Raw genomic sequence first — 17,815 nt, 5'->3', positions numbered from 1 at the left:
ATTCTCTTGTCAGCTAGGAGTTTCTTCGGTTTGGCGTTGAAGTGTCTTCCCACCGCGTCGCATGCCGACCTGAATCGCTTGCCACTAGCGTCAATTTTCGTTATATTCTTGGTAATGTAGCTTTGGCCTGTCGTCACTACGTAGTCAAGCCATCCCTCTTGACAGCTGCAGTGTCATAATCCACCTAATATCCCTTCGATCCAACCTTTGATAACATTTTTCTCATCGTAAGCATAGTTATTGGGCTGAAAAAGTTATTTGATCCTCATACCATGCAACGTTGTCAAAGCAACCCCCCTAGCGAATGTATCAGTAACACATTTTTTTCTCTTAAGAAGCGCCACCGTTACCATTTCTCTATTTCGTTCATAACTTTACTTGTACATGCTTTTATTCAACATAACCTGTTGCAATTCTCTAGTAGAAAACACGAAGAGGACAGTACTTTGAATACATTTCCTCTTCTATAAGTTCTGTATACAGCGTGTTTCAGCGAACACTTTCAAACATTTTTAAAGGGACTGACAACCGATATTTATGGACCCAGTTTTTTATGGCGCAACGAAAAGCTCACCCTCGGTAGTGTTTACACCAGCAGCGGTTACTTCCAAAAGTGCGTGGATATTTTGTAAGCAGAATTTTTCGATCTGAACAGCCTCTAAAAAAATAAGAGTCCCTCCTCCAGAAACGCTGAGAAGTGATCGCGATGCCGACAGCCCGCCTCGCAAATTGTGAAAGCCGCCCATCGTCCTGCTTTCACTGGAGGAAGTGCAACTGTGGTTAACCACCTATATTGTCACCTTTCCAGCCACTTTTAAAGGTAAATAGACTGGTACAATAAGTTTGCGTTGCTGTACAGACCTTTCTTATAGCTGCACCGAGTTTTTTTCCCAAGTACATGCCTACGTCATGGCTGGCTGGCCCCCGTCATCGTTATTCAGTCGATAGACGAGCCAAGCCAAGTCATCAAAAACGAAGGCGAAGGCTGCGACACTTTTCTACTCACTACAAACGAAGGCTTATCTGCACATTGTAAGTTAGAAAAATCTTATAGTAGAAAGAATGTTACTGCATTTCAATATTGATAAAAAGACCAGGAACAGCATACACTGTAGACGGTCACGTCGTGGACCTCTTAAATAGGTTCATGTTTTTGCCGCATGGTGCGCCAAAGGTCATTTTTCACTACCTTTAGTAAAGAATTAAAAATATAAATCCACGTTTAATGAGAAAAACAGGACCCGTTCTAGCCAATACTATAGACGATCTTTCCATCCGCGGGGTTACCTCAATTCATGTTCTGAGCGGTTGTCTGTCCCTTTAAAGGTTGGCAGATAGCACCATTCTAGTTCATGAGCTGGTCTACTCAAAGAGGTGGGCATTATTGGCACAAAAAATTGGAATGCATTATCGACTAGTTAACAAAAGATCATTCGGTTCTTAACTAATTAACTTATGGCCCATGTTGCAATTTACAAATTCTAGCCGTGGAGTTCGCAAGGCGGATCCACCTGGAACGAATTCTCGGGATGACACCAGTTTCGAGATATAAATTACCGAACTTTGCGGAGAAATGCATTGGCTTTTTGGCGTTATAGGCTCTCGAGTTTTGTTTTCGGCTCCGATTCTTTGTCAAGGCCGTTGGTGCCGCAAGTGGGAAGACGTTGCGGCGCGAATGCAAAACGACACAGTTTACGGCGAGCGCAGCGACCTTGTCAGCAGCGACGCCGGTTTTGCGTTGGAAACTTGACCCAAATTGACCGCTACCCGCTGTCGATAAACGATCGAGGTATAGCCCGTGCCGGGCGCATCTTCCTCGTAATGATAGCGGCGGCGCGCGCCCGGTCAACACTTCCCAGATAAGAGCTTTCTAGGAGGTGTGACCCGGTTTAGCCTGTGGAAACGCCGGCTCATATACACGAGATAACGCACTCGACGCGGGTGCAGTGGAAATAAGGGGTATTTTGTATGCAGTCCGGCTACAAAAGTTTATGGGTCACGGCTTAAGCGACAATTGTGTGATTTGTGCCCCGTTAATTAATGACTGGCGCTTCTAATTTAACGGATCACTGTGTAGGCCGGAAGGACTACTAAAGCTTAGGCAAACCACACGGCCTTCGAGAGTGCCGGCTAATCTCTGAGGCCGTGGGCAAAAGAAATGATCTGCAAAGGCGGAGGAAGCTTCATGAAGCGAAATATTGTCATCAGCCCGATAGTGGCATGAAGTATAAAGGAAACCCACGAAGAAAGCATCACATTTGAAGAATAGTTCGTTCTAGTCTGGGGGTCGAGCCAGCGACCAACGGATTTCGGGGCGGTCGCTCCACCATTTAATTCTCTTGTATTGTTATACTCCTTCGTGACACTGAAACCTTAAATTCGAGGCTATGCATGTGCCAAGGCGTCACGGGAATTTAGCAGTTTCATTTTTCTCGCAAATCCCGTGTAGCTGTACACTTTAATGGCCGAATGTACGTAACCGCTTCACAGATTGCCGACAGTGTCGCCTAGAGCGAGATGGAGCTGCTTCATCCTCTTAATACAATTTTACCTTCACTCACTCGACCCTCACCCCGCCTCTCCAGCACGTTTCGCCAGCGGGTCACATACAACGCTGGATTCCGTTGGATGCAAATTGGATTCCATCTTGCTTGTTTATCCCCTCTCTCCTTTGTGGTTGATTGTGTTCTCAAAACAATAAACCGGTACCCGAAAATCCGTGCCCTAACTTTTTCCCGTTACAATTACTAATGCCTGACAAAGTAACCTTTAAAGCTTTTAATGTGATACACCTTAAATTTAGTTCTAAAGTGGAAAGGGGCGTAATAACTTTACTTTGCCTGGGCGGCAAAATGCCTTGAAAAGATAGCTTGTGCTTGGGCTATTTGGTTGATACCCGATGAAGCCATTATAGCGCAAATAAAATGAATTCTAAGAATACAAGACCGCACACCACGGGAGCACGAACTTTCAATTAGGAACAAAGGCAATGTGCATCGGCGCCTGCATGCTCATTGCATGGCTTGCAAGCAAAGCACGATCGAACCTCGGTTTTCTGGAATCAAAGAAAACTACTGCACGCCAACTTTTGGACGCCTTTCGTATCAGGAAAAGAGGCACGGATTGCGTCAACGATACTTCTGTGCGTTTATTTGGAAGCGAGATGTGTTTTTTAAATGACTTTTCTTTGCCGTGGTGAACCTTATGCACATGCGCATTTTATTGTATACGCTTTTTCTTTTGGTCTTCTAAGGGACTGTAATAAAGTTGTGAGGTAGCGCCCGTAGCGACGGCTCTTTTGTTTTTGTGTTCGTTTTATTTGCGCTATATTGACTTCACCAAGTGCCTTGAAAAGATTGCGCGCGCAGCATAGCCAATCAGACGGCCGTCTGGTTAAAATGACACTAAGGAGAAACAGTAATTCAGTTTACACTGATATAACATTGTTTCAAAACCCTGTTTTAGTTAATTTCGCGCTACGAGGATGATTATACTACAAATAGCAAAATGAGGGTCAAAGTTTCATTTTTCGAATTTCGCGCCGAAACCCCAGCGCCGCTACGTCAGCGTGACGTCACGAATGTCAAAAGAAGTATTTTCCTTTTGGGCCGTCGGGCCGCATTTGGACGGGAGCGAAGTAGGAAAAAAAAAAAAAAAAAGCGCCCGTGCACTCAGATTTAGGTGCTTGTTAAAGAACACTAGGGTGTGAAAATTAATCCGGAGTTCGCCACTATATGGCGTGCCTCATAATCCGATTGTGGTTCTGACACGTATACAGCCCCATAATTTCTGCCAACACCCTTGCCACGATGCGATGTGCCTTGTGAGGAAATGACAATGCTCAACCTTCTGATAGGCTATGAGCAATGGCGCACAACAACGCCTCAAACAAACACGCCTCTCTGTGTGTTTTGTGTACTACGCAGACAAACAGCAGTGGTGCACTTAACATCAACTCACGTCTCGGATTGTACTACTAAACGTTGAAAAAATTAAACATTCGCCGGTCAACATCACCCCTAATTATCGTCAATCAAAGCAAAGAGCACAGACAGGTTCGCACATGGATTCCCACAGCTAGTGCATGGGGGATCCGCATAATATTGTTTTCTTCTTTTATTTTTTTTAATTGAAGCAGCGTAATTTACAAAAGCAGCTCAATATATATATATATATATATATATATATATATATATATATATATATATATATTTTTTTTTTAAAGTTTCCCTTTAACCCTACTGACTACTTTGTTTTCTCACTCTCTTTCTATCTCTGGGCGTTTTGGGTGTCAGACGTCTTCATCGGAACTGTTTCAGTCCCTTGCACTACTGCTGGTCGTACTTGTGCAATCTTGCCCTTTTACATTGGCGGGAATCCCGTACAGATAGCCGCTGAAACGTCACTACGATCTTTTCTGTCTTGCCTCTGTTCTGCCAGCCACTTCGCCTCCCAAGTTGGTTCATGATTGCTTCTGTACGTCTGAAAACGATACAAATTGCCTTCAAGAGGCTCTGTAGTGGCTTAAATCACGTGCTCCGCATAAAAAGGGATTAGTGAGACTAAATTTTCGATGGAGAAGCTATTTGTTACGCATTAAGATGTTAAGATTCAGATTCATACATCGGGAGTAATCCGCGTAAAAAGTGATTAGTGAGACTAAATGTTCATGGAGAAGCTATTTGTTACGCATTAAGATGCCAAGATTCAGATTCACACATCGGGAGTAATCGTTGCCTGAACATAATAGAATTGGGTGTTCCCCTCGTATACGCGTATTGTTCACGACTGTACTTAATTGCGGCGTTTAACGCTGCCCTCTTAATTGATTGTTGTCGCGTCGCCGAATCGGAGGCCGTCGGATACTTTTAATTCCTGTGTTGCGGGGGTTCATTTACTCCTCTTGGCGTGCTGCTGCCGATCTTATCAGCAAGTCTGCCAGCACAGCTTTCACGAAGAAATCGTATCCAAGACCGGTGCCCTATAACTTGCTAAAAGATTCACATAACTGGTTGTATTCGATGTCTTCGATGTCAACGCTGCATGATGGATGATGATGTTTACAAGTATCTGCTCTTCGCCTCGCTATCTTACTGCACCTGTCTGTACTATTTTCATATATCACCTGTTATGTTTTTTTTTTAACATATTACAAAAAATTGCCTGTGACAGATAGCGTTGTTCCGCTTTTTTAGGTGCATTTGTGGAACAGGTGGACGTTAGGTGCACAACAAATCACAATGTCTAGGCAGCTAATTAAAAAGATTACCTAACTACGCATTCCTTTTTAGGACGCATGTTGCCATTGCGAAATTTAAGCCGAACCGCAGTGAAGTCATGTTTCTTTAGCAGAAATCTTAAGTCTAGCACTACTTTTTAAGTGTTCTAAAAATACATGGGCGTCTCAGTTCAGTTTCCCAAAAGTTAAGGACCTACCTGGAACGCTAATGTATATTTTCTGGCATTTTGGGGACGGACATGTCGAACGTGGTACAAAAAAAAAAGAAAAAAAAAAAAAAAGAAGCCTTGGGATTTCTGCTAAGCATGACACGACTTCACTGCTGCTGTCCGGCTTTAATTTCTCAGGAAAGTTGTAGCATGCATACGTCGTTGAAGTGAATAACAGTTGTTTAGTGAATCTTTTTAATTAGCGACCTGGACATTGCGATTTGCGGACTAAGTAATGTCCACCTCTGCAGGCATTCCACCTAAACAGACGTAATTGCGTCATATGCTCCATGCGATAAACCCGCCCCGGTAGCTTATATAGTGGATATATACGGTGTTGCGCCGCTGAGCTCGAGGCTGTGGGTTCGATCCCGGTCGCATTCCGATGGGGGCGGAATTCATAAACGCTCGTGTACATTTAGTGCGAAAGCATTCACGAGGCAGAAAAGCAGGCGTTGTCCGCAACGAGTGGTACCAAAAGTGAAAGTGACGTCATCAGCGTCCTGTACGACGTCAGTAGTAATACGGAAGATAGTAAATCGTACAAGAACGTTAATTAATACAAATTATGGGTAATTAATTTGAATTAGAGTGAGGTATTGTTAGGACAAGTTAGAGTAAGGTGACTTAAGGGGGGGGGGGGGGTTACAGTGAATTAAAGGGAAGTGAATGAAGGTGAATTAGAGTGGATTAAGGTTGGTACAAATTAGAGCAAGGTGGATTAAGGTAGCGAAGTTGTGAATGGCACGTGACAATGTATGACGTCACGTATCATGGACGTAACCATTTAATTAGAGAAGTCATGATGCGTTCGCATTCAAATCACGTAAGGATACTTAAGTGACTGTAATTATTTAGGTGCTCGTTAAAGAACTCTATAGGGTCAAAATTTATCCAGAGTCCACCACTACCGCGTGCCTCATAATCAGATCGTTGCATCGGCAAGTAGAACCCCAGAATTTTTTTGCACGCGGTAACAAAAGAAAAAAAGAAAACTTATACATTTAGTCTCTGCGTAACCTTTTATTTGTTCCAGTTATCACATTACACAGGGAGTGGGAAGAGCGAAGAGGCATGGCGTCTATCAGATGTCATCAAAACGCTTCACCCGCCCCCAATCCACTCCCGTTAATTGTCGACCCTAGGACTTCCTGCATAGAAATCTGTGACAAATTACACAGGCATAGCAGCTGCGCGCGACATTTAGCGCGAAGAGGTCTACGCACTTTACATCAGGGAGCTGACAGGCTAACGAAGAAACGAGACCCGGCTTGCGCATTGCGGCTGCGCATTTCTCGCACCTGCATATTTAGGGACCATATGCGTATTACGCCGAGCACTTGCGTCCGCGACCTCTTCCCGCTCAAGGGGCAGCAGACGTCTGGAGCGGCAGGGCGGTGGATCGGGCGCCGCTTCGACGTGAGTCACGTGTACCGAGAAATACGAATAGCGAACCCGCCCGGAACGAACGGAGCAAAGGTAAACAATAAAACAAAATGGTGGGAAGCAACTGAGAGGAGGAAAGGCACACGCGGCTGCTATCACAATGCGCGACAAGTTCGTCCGGCCGGTCGTTTCACTCGTTGCCTGCTGCTGCTGCCAACATCGCGAGTCTTGAGGCAGCCAACTCTCCGCCTTTCCTCCTCCTCCATTCGCCCGCAAAAAAGGCTGTTTCGCACGCTTGCCGTGTAGACTCGCAAAACGCTGCCAACAGCGCTCGCTTCTCCTCTCACTACGCAGCAAAAGAAAAAGATACGCAGATACGCCGCAGAGCGGCGTAGTAGTAGGTTGTTCCGTCGGTTCAGTTCCGAGCAGGGATTCTCGTCTGCTTTCTCTTCTGCTTGTCGTCAGCGCGCCGCTTCAAACATGTCCGGCTGCCGTCTGCTCCCGCCTTCCTACGTCTGCCGTCGTCTGCTGTTGGGTGTCCGAGCCGGGTCCAATGCGAGGTCCTCGGACCCCGCTTCCAGGACCGGCGCCAGGCGGACTCTCAAGTCCATGTACGGCGGCCGGTACCTGGTCACCATGCTACCGGGTCACGGTATCGGGCCCGAGATGATGTCGCACGTGGAGAGCGTGTTCACGCGGGCCAACGTTCCGGTCGACTTCGAGCGCATCGAGGTCGACGACACGCCGGAGTCCCTGGAGAGCGCGCTTCTGTCCATACGACGCAACGGCGTTGCCCTCAAGGGCAACGTTGAGACGGAGAACCCGCTGAACGTGGAACCGCGCAACCTGGCGCTCCGGAACGGACTGCAGCTGGACGTGAACGTCGTGCACTGTCGCAACCACCCGGGAATCCGCACCAGGCATAAGGACATTGACATTGTGGTCATTCGGCAGAACACCGAAGGTGCGTCCGTACGGTGCTTTTTTGGCGGGTTCGGTGACTTATTCGCTCAATTGCTTTCTTTAATAACATGCCTTATTGTATACATCCGAGCTGTTAGGAACGGGGAGCGAATGCTGACGAAGCGGAGGCATGCTGTACAATTTCTGCCGTAAGCTCTCTGGTTTTTAACAAGCACCACAGCTCAAAGCCAGGAGTCGAATACGCGACATGGTGTTCAGCTGCGAAATCGTTAACGTTGACTCAATGCGGCGAATGTCGGGCACTGCGTTGTCAGTAATCTATAAATTTGTGTTCCTTGAAATATTAAGTTCATTTATGGAAACGCTTGACCACAACATGCATGTAGGGTACATATAAAAACGAGGGGAAAAAAACAAAAACAAAAAACAAATGTCATACGGCATATGAGAGTGGCTGAAAAAAAATTGAGCATGCCGTCGTGGGGGGGGGGGGGGGGGGGGGGGGTAAAAATTGTAGCGTTAACTTGTAGAACGATAGTGTGCTCTAATATAACTTATCAAAAGCCAATGTCTGTAACACGAGTTCATCAGTTCGTGGGCTGACAGCTCTTAGAATATTGCGTATTGTTCTCGTTCCCAGGAATATATCCACAGCAGATGCTCCTCTGTCATCTATAATACAGGCTACTTCTGTGCGTGTGATTGTGTAGAACGCCCTGTCACTGATAAAACAAAGCTCGTCAATGAAATTACAGCCATCGACGCAACTGAATGCTATCGACTCCGACTTCAGTCATTTCAATTGAGATTAACGACTTAAAATTGACGCACGTTTCTAAATTTGGCTTTTGCCAGCTACTGCGTTGTTTGTTCTGAGACACGTGTGTGGGCTTTCCCTTGATGCCATTTCAAAATTTTATGCCTGCTACAGTAAAAGAAAGCCATACACGTGTCCGCATGAAAAGTTTTCAGAATTAGGAAACCGCGAATAACTCCTGACTTAAGCAACAATTGTTAAGTGAAGTCCGCTCACGTGAAGGACACGCACTTCGCTCTTAAGCATATTATTATCCTGCGTCTTTCGCAGTTATCGAATACCTAAAAATTTTAAGAGCGCGAGTACACATTTACAGGCCGAATTCTGTTGCAGCTGATTGTTTCATGAATGTAATCATTTTACGCCAATACACCGTGCACTGCGCAGCGCAGATATGTTCAACAGTGATGCGTAATGCAGATAATAATGCTTCGGACATTGCCTGGATCTGACCCTATCGAGTAATCCTCGCGCTTATCTTTCCTTGCGATATGTGCTGTTGACACACATACGAAAAAGGTCGTTGCAACCGGGCACTTCCAGCGTGGTCGCGTATGTAAAATACCTATATACGTATGATACGTTCCGAATTGTAAATGGAAATTACATATCATAATAACCTTTCGGTGGAAACGTTATTCGAGGCTATAGAAATTCAAGAAGAAATCAACTGAATCGCAACAAGAATGGGATGGTCGGCCACGATGTGGATGGGTGCACATTACTTAACCGAAGCAGGGTGCTGGCGATTGTCACCTGTACAGCAAGCATTATTACTTTACTTTTTCTGTCTGTTCAGCGTTACGTCATTGCATTTCGCTATGGGGGGGGGGGGGGGGGGGGGGTGCGACGTAGTGTAGAAGGGTGTCAAGCCAACGCCTCCTAGGCAGCACAACGCCGGTGCACTTCGATCCGTGACGTCATGCTACCTTGCCCTACTGCCATGGAATCTAATGGGGACGCGCCCGAGTAAGCCGCGGTGATTATGACGTCACCGCTTTCGTCACGTCGGGCTTCGCAATGGAAATTTCGGTCCAAGTAGCATGATGTCATAAAGCAGAGTGCGCAGTCCTATCTATATAGGAGGCGCTGGTTCTAGCTGTGTACTGATGGTGCAGGAGTATAAATTACCCTCTCCATAAAACCGCTTTCAAATCAGCCCATATCTTAGGGCTGTAGATCATCTCCGCTGTGTACTTTGCTGTCCACCGTTTTGGAGGATTATCTGCGGCAACAGCTATCCGCCGCGGTATCGTAGTGGCTAGTTACGCCATCAGATCGTGATATATAAAATCTACGGTGATAATCAAAACTGTTAACGCTTAACGCCCCAAAACTGCGCTGCAGTTGGCACAGAGGTGCGATAAAGACGTGCGCCTAAATCTAAGTACATTAGCGTTCTTCCAGCAGCCGTGGTGGGGATTTTGTGCAACACTTTTCAACACTACTCAAGCCAGTAAAAGTTCATCGTAACTTAGTCAGGCCCACCGAGCTTCTGAGTGCACGTGTCTCTATGAGCTCTCACGCATCATCGTGACGTCATACTCTGCAATCACTTGTACTGTACCATGACTATAACCTATTCCATTTCTTGCCTTAATTCCTCGCACCCTTGGACCTTTTCTTAATACTTCTACTTTAGGCAGATTAATTTCTTCCTGCGTAAGAAGACATTAGTTTGCCTATAAATTTAGGCCACATCTTTTCGAAGCCTGAAACATTCTGAACTTCCTTGCGACCTATCAGAGCTAGCGTCGACTTTCAGGCGTGTAGGGGGGCCTCAAGTGACGCGACGATCTACAGCGCCCAGCACAACTTTAGACCACCCGACTCTATATAGCACGAAGCTACAGTGGAATATCCCATACGGGTTTATCAGAAAGGAAAGCTTCCGCAGCACCGTTTTGCCATGTTTTAGGCCACGCGTGCGCTCCGCTGGAAGGTGGAGAAAGGGATGCCTTATGCAGCTGTTGTGTGTTTCGGCGGCAGTGCTTGAGCAATCGCGTGCAGGCATTGTTTCTGACAGCCAACGGCTTACGCAGCCAGGCGTGCGATCGGGTTACGCAGACGGAGGCACGCGTACACCTTGAACTTGACATCTGTACGGTCGGATGTCGCGTTCTTTGCTCCGCGAGGCAATGCCTTCTATGCAAGTGTGCTGACGCATCACTGTATACAATCCTTGAGAATGCCACTTCACGAGTGAGGAGACGTGTGTCGCTGGGCGCACTTGGAATGCACTACGAATTTCGGGACAGTGAGGGGCGTCGTGTGTATCAACGTCCGGAGCTTTGAAGCAACGAGAGTTTTTATGCATACCTCGAGTATTGGATTGCCGACGGTAGGATCGAAGTGCAGTGGCTATGAAATTTTTCGCAAAGACTTCATAACGTAGGTGAAGTACCGAATGCGGCGCCCATTATGGTGACGCCTATACGCGTTCTGGCTACACCGTCACGCTTACAAAAGTAATGAAAACGATGTAATTAGTTTTTGTTTAAATTACTCATCTCGCCACTCGGGGATGGCTTCGGATGTATTTCGGATGACTTCGGAGGGGCGGGAGGAAATTTCGGGGGTCTTAAATATAGAACTTGAATACTATAAAACTTGAATATGACACTTGGATATAGAATTGTTGCATCGTTTAGATAGTTTCATTGTAATATGGGATACTCCGCGTGCAATATACGTATATCCATGGTTTGCATCGACGTCAACGTGACCTCCATTTTGGGGTATACTATAGCACGCCGAGAAGCTGCGTAAACAAGAAACACGACAGCACGATAGGCGTGTATGGTGCCGAATGACAAACAGATAACTGTAGTAATCAGATGAAAAACGGAATATGGTGCACTGACGTCATCGTGGCCACCATCTTCGGGTTCTAGCACGGTGAGAAGCTGCGTCCGTGGCGTCATGGGAACGCTTTAATAATGTGACCACGTAACACAACGCGGAGAATCCGCCGACGCCCGGAGATTATTGGGGAACGCTTGTACGGCGCAATTTCTATTAGTTTCTGTTAATTTCAGTCAACACCGGTGCGGCATGGTCTTGTTCCGCAAACGTCATTACGCTTTCGGAATGGTGTCTGTGACGTGCGTAGCATGAAGGCTAAGATCAACGCCCCCTCACACCCTCCGTAACGCGAAGCGTGGAATCTCGGAGTCGTGACATCACGCTCGGGGGCTGAAGAACCTTCTGCTGATTAAACAATTTTTTTTCTATTGTCACTTGACAGGCAGGAGTGAAAAGTTTAAAGCCAGGCCACATCGCTCCTCCGGCAAATGTGATCTCATTACGCAATTGATAGCTTTCACGTGACGTCACGCACCCACCTTATCACCGTTTTGGGGCACCAACATGTCGACTACGAGCACTTCAGTCCAATCCATCTTATTGAAAGCTTTCACGTGACCTTATGGACCCAGCTTATCATCGTGTCGGTGCACCAACATGGCGGCTACAATGACGTCAGTGCAAGCCATCTATATAAATATGCGAAATTTGTCTCGCTTCACCTTGTACCGGGTTTCTTTGCTTATAGCGCACATGCTGTATAGTGAGGTTCATTAGAAAACGCAGCTTAAGCGTGCAAAAAAGGAAAAGAAAACAAATCAAAACTGTGTCAAGCATGTGGAAGTGTTCTCTAATGGAGTCGCTAGGTGATATCTGCTTTTCAGTTTATCGGGAAAGCGGTGACACCCCTCTTCCGTCTATCAGTTGCCGAGACGGAACAGTTGTCTGCCCAGCATCGCTAGCGTGTCAGGACAACGCTTTCTATATAGCACAAGACCTCTGCACTTCGATCCATGACGTCATGTTGCATTGCCCGACTGCCATAGGATCTAATGGGAATGTTTCTGAGTAAGCCGTGGTACGTGATTTTGGTGTCACCGCTTTCGTCACGCCGGGCTTGACAGTGGAAATTTGTCAAAGTGGCATGACGTCATAAAGCCGAGTGCACAGGCCTGCTATCTAGGAGGTGTTGGCCAGTATCGATAACCCAGCATATAATGCCATCGCCGCTATACAGCGCAGCGGCGCATGCGCAGACATCGGTGGCGGCGTACGTCCTCCATGATTTAAATATCTCGCGACGCTTCTTTAAGCGCAGAGAGTGGTATTAGCGTGCGCTGAACTGTGATTTTAACAAGTTGTACATGGCGACAATCTCCGCGGCACTTGTTTTCGCCGTGCCCTGCCGACCATGTCATCGTGAACACCTCAGCTTTCTCAGAGCTGGGGCGCTATAACGTAAAGTGATTCCAAACTGTTTTGATTCCAAACTCCTGACGTCAAATTTACGTAACCACCGATGCAAGCAACGGGCGGAGACCCGCAGCGTTGTCTGAACAACCCAATAAAACACTCTCCTCGAATAGGAAGTCACCTTTTTTCGCTTTCAAAACCAATAACATTGCCTAGACTCAGCGGTTTTTCTTATCTAATTGGCTGACAAGAGACGAGGAGCACGCTCTAGTGGAGAATGTTTCGATGGGGCCGAGCCAGCATAGTGTAATAGATAACCGCATGAAGAGGGTGGTGCCGGCTTCTCCGATTGGTCCGCTTCGCCTTACTTGCGGTGGCTGGTCGTAAATCGCGGCGGCGTGCGACGGAAGAATGCCGCTAAAACGGATCCTCAGCAAGGAAGAGTTGGCAGAGCGATGTCGTATACGTGCCAAAAGGGCTCGATAACGTTTTACTGCCACGCAAAAAGGTTTATCATGCGCAAATAAATACATGCTCACCGGCAGGTGCGAGTACCGAGGGCCTGAGCGATCGGCGGGCAGCCATCGTTTATTCCTTTCGGAACGGGGCAGTCTCTGGCTATTCAGAAACATTCAGTTTTGTTCGGCATATTAATGCATTTTTTTTTTCGCGTACACGTCACTTTGACGCGGTCAGTTTTCGCGGTTTTGTGAGGTCACGTGACAGGCGAAGTGGGCGTAGCCCGAAAACATTGGACCGATAACAGAGGGCTAATGGTGAAAAGGCGTCCAATCAGGAACAGTAACTTTTCTTTTCAGTGATTTAATCATGCATAATCAGTGTGTACACGTTATATCAGATGGGGAGCCTATCGCGGTTTTCGTGACGTCGCGTGACAGACAGGCGATGTTGGGAGTGGCCTGAAAATGTGGGAAATCGTGGTGGGGGCTGATTGCAGAATTGGAATCAAAACAGTTTGGAATCATTTTACTGTTATAGCGCCCCTGTGTACACGATTTTCGCGTTGCTCTCGAACGCAAGTGCTCGCGCGTTCAAGGCGAGGCGACGTTCTGCAGGTCACGTACGTGCGATGTGGCCCGCTGTCGGTATATGCGTCGAGAAATGTTTGTTTGTTTGGTTGTTTGTTTGTTTGTTTGTTTGTTTGTTTGTTTGTTTGTTTACCCACAGCGCTTAGTGGCATTTTGGTTGAACGCCAGATGTACAACTATCGCCGTAGGAAATATTACCCCCCTAAAAACACGCTATAAAATTCTGTTCTATAGTCAATAGGGGGCGAACAAGGGGACACGTCCCTTTGCGAAGGCTTCGGCTCCGGCCGCCAACTGTCATCACTTCGGGTCTTTATCTTCGCACTTCGACTTGTTCAGTTCCGTTCTCGCTTAAAGGCTGTACTAATCTCTCACGCAGGTAATTTAGCGAATGCGCTGGCTCGAAAGCACAACATGAAGAACAATCTGTTTATTTTTCCACGTGCTCTCATCTTTACGCAACAGTTCTAAAAAAGATGGAAAGAAATAAACACTGTCATGGGACTTCACCATAGATGCAAAAAAGTGTGTGCGCCATCGGTCGGCTTGTAATCTGTAGATATTGGTTTTATTGCGGGGGCGCAAAAGGAATAATGTGGCAGCGTGCACGGTGCTTATCTTTCTTTCCCGTACTTCTTACACATGTATAATTGTAACAACGTATGGAAAATTAAACAGTTGCTAGTCGCGCTTTGTCCTGTATACCGTGTATATACTGGATGTTTTCTGCTTCTCTTATTCGTGTTTGTGTTTTCGCGTCAGCGCACTCAGAATAATCATGGAAAACAATTCACGCAGAAACTTCTCTGGGAGTTGTCTAAGTATGCGTAAGCATTGTGCCACTTGCTCATCTCCACGCAGCCCGGTGTCATTATCAGTGTTATGAAACTTGATCCGACCAGCATAAACCATTATCAACTTTTATCGGTCCTTATCAACCTGTATGTCCAGCGAAGCTGTTGCAAAACCATACCACTACAATGAATCATGATGGTTATTCTAGGTTCGGATGCTTGTTTTGAGCTGGTTATTTATTGAAACCTATGCTGTTCTGTGTGTTGTTGGGCAGGGGCTCCGGAAGTGTATCTGGTGTGTGGGGGCGACGTCTGGGGGTTCATGTCATATGTGGCGTGGACGGACAGGTTTCCTCGTTGGGTATACGCGTAGAAGTGCTTACGCAATGAGAAACTGTCGCCGACACAGCCCACACGTGTCTAATGGTGCACGCGCGCCGCTCTCCTCCGCAGGCGAGTACAGCCGGCTGGAGCACGCCAGCGCGCCGGGCGTGGTGGAGAGCCTGAAGATCATCACGCGCCAGAAGTCCACCGAGATCGCTCGCTACGCCTTCAACTACGCGCGCGCGCACAAGCGCAAGAAGGTCACCGTGGTGCACAAGGCGAACATCATGAAGCTCTCGGACGGCCTCTTCCTGCAGAGCTGCCTGGACGTGGCCAGCGAGTACCCGGACGTCGCCGTCGAGGACATGATCATCGACAACTGCTGCATGCAGCTGGTGCGACGACCCTCCCAGGTATAGGCATACATATACTGTACGCACATCCTCTATTATACACTGTATACACTGTAAACGAAACAAAGGCTGTGACTGCCCGGTTTCGGAATTGAAGTGTATAAGTGAGCGCAACTCGACGAGGACTGGCGCATGCAGCTTGGTATGGCCGATAAATATGTTGCACTTGATAAGCCTTATTTAGAACTCGTAGACGTGATTTGTTGGGCGTTGTGGAAAAAAAGCCCGCCTCAAATGAGTGCTTTGCCGATTTTATTAGATGTGTAATCAAATATATAGCTACGCCTTATTGTACCCTGCTTTGTAAAAGGGGATGAGGGGAAATACAGCCATAGTCACAAAGCTGTATAGTCACTGAACAAGACCGCTTTCCATGGCATTCGCCAGGGAGGAAAGAAGGACCACGACGGTGGTACGCCGCCGGTCGGATTCATCGCTCGTAGGGTGCGAATATTGTTAACTTCTTCTTCTTTTCTTTTTTTTAGATGCTATGAGCGAAACTATAGTCGTAAATGTTCGTGCTGCTCTGACACAATTCGCAGTTCGACGTCATGCTCGTGCCAAACCTGTACGGCAACATCCTGGTCAACATGGCGTGCGGCCTCACCGGCGGACCCGGTATCACGTCCGGCCGGAACTACGGCCGCGAGTACGCGGTCTTCGAGACGGCCACTAGGAACACCGGAAGTTACCTGGTGGGCAAGAACCTGGCCAACCCCGCGGCGAGCTTTTTCGCCGCGGTGGACATGCTGAAGCACTTGGGGCTGCGTGACCACGCCTACCTGATCAAGGACGCCGTCGAGAAGACGCTCAACGAGGACCGCGTCCACACCCAGGACCTGGGAGGCATGGCGACCACGAGGGACGTGGTGGACAACGTGCTGCAGGAAGTGTCGCGACACACGACGGTGCCGCTGGACAACAGGCCGCACTTCGAGGAGGCGCAGCGCACACACGCGTGACCCGGATATATAGGAATTAAAGAAAAAAAAAAGACTTCGATTTGTTTCCGCGACTTGAGTGCGCGTGTGTCATGCAGTGCGTGCGACCGTTGTGACATTGCAAGTGCATTCAGCGTGAGCAGATGAGGGGCAGGGGCGACAACGAGACGTGACGCGGGCGCTGACCAACAGCTGTAACTGTGTTACATCGCGTTCCTGCCCTAAAGAAACTAGGGCTGTGTGAATGTTCGAAACTTTCTAATGACGAATCGAGTATTGCCGTATTATATTCGGTCTTCGAAACGAATATTTATCGACATCATCATCAGCCTCTTTTAAAGTCTACTGCAGGACGAAGGCCTCTCCCAGAGATCTTCAGTTATTCCTGTCTATGTGCTAGCTGATTCCAACTTGCACCTGCAGATTTCCCAATTTCATCACCCCACCTAATTTCCTGCGCTTCCCTTCACTTTGCGCCCATTCTGTAACTAACGGTCCACTGGTTATCTGCCCTACGCATTACATGGCCTGCACAGCTCCATTTTTTTCTCTAAATGTCAATTATAGAATATCTGCTATCCCCGGACCTAATATTAACTATTCGTAAATAGGATTATTTTTCTGATAGTTTCAGAATGTTTCAGAATCTTCAACTGTGCTCCCAATCAGAGTTGGAGCGAAAGTACGATCAATTTCATCCCCGCGGTCGTAGTAAGCATAAAACATGAGAAGTTATGTAGTCTACATTGCTCAGAGAGCCGGACTTTACCGGCTAAACCGCAATCATTCGCACTTTCTGATTAGTCCTGAGTATACGAACAAGCAGCATATTTGTTCCTAAAGCTACATTTGTTATATAACGTGATCAAGCTTATCAGCGCGGAAACAATAGACGTGACGGCAGTAGCGCACCCAGGATCTCGGCCAGGGGGGGGGGGGGGGGGGGGGGGGGAGGTGACAGTTTGCCAATACCATCTAAACAGCACTAATTTCGATTTCTTCACGGGAAATTGTCAAAAAATGCGCTTTTTGCGAGTGTGCAGACGATTGCGCGTCTTACATGTTAGTTGCAGTACTCGAATGCGCAAGGAAAGAAAAGGGGTTAAACAAAAGGGGGGTTAGGTCGGCCTCAGGGGGGGGGGGGGTTACAACCCCCGAATCCCCCCCCCCCCCCCCCGCCCCCGTCGGTGCGCCACTGCGTGACGGAGGGCAAATGACATACATAAGAACGTGCAATGTAATAACAGAAGTTAGCTAGCGTTAGTAGTAGTGATTTTATTGAAGAAGAAAGTAACGCTTATTTCTGCTGCCCAATAGGGAGCACGGCGCAGGAGCTAGCGTTATTAATACTAGGATGCGAACATTCGTTTGTATTACGATAGAGAGAGAGAGAGAGAGAGAGAGAACAACTTTATTAAAAAAAAAATAGACCCCAGTCCGGGTCCACTGTATTACGATAAGGATGAAAACATGTTCATTATTTGAAAAAAAAAAAGTATTC

General features: G+C 47.2%; 1 protein-coding gene across 1 annotated transcript; it reads left to right on the top strand.

The window, feature by feature from the left end:
• Window positions 1–7,099: 7,099 nt before the first annotated feature.
• On the top strand, window positions 7,100–16,345 carry LOC119432918 (isocitrate dehydrogenase [NAD] subunit gamma, mitochondrial). Its single transcript, XM_037700066.2, has 3 exons — window positions 7,100–7,798; window positions 15,090–15,373; window positions 15,916–16,345. The coding sequence occupies exons 1-3, from the start codon at window positions 7,315–7,317 to the stop codon at window positions 16,333–16,335; spliced, it is 1,188 nt and encodes a 395-aa protein (XP_037555994.1). The 5' UTR covers window positions 7,100–7,314; the 3' UTR covers window positions 16,336–16,345.
• Window positions 16,346–17,815: the final 1,470 nt, after the last annotated feature.

Source organism: Dermacentor silvarum, chromosome 11 (assembly GCF_013339745.2).
Source record: "Dermacentor silvarum isolate Dsil-2018 chromosome 11, BIME_Dsil_1.4, whole genome shotgun sequence".
Classification (NCBI taxonomy): Eukaryota; Metazoa; Arthropoda; class Arachnida; order Ixodida; family Ixodidae; genus Dermacentor; species Dermacentor silvarum.
The sequence above is the reverse complement of the archived record's forward strand: the minus strand, read 5'-3'. Positions and strand labels throughout refer to the sequence as shown.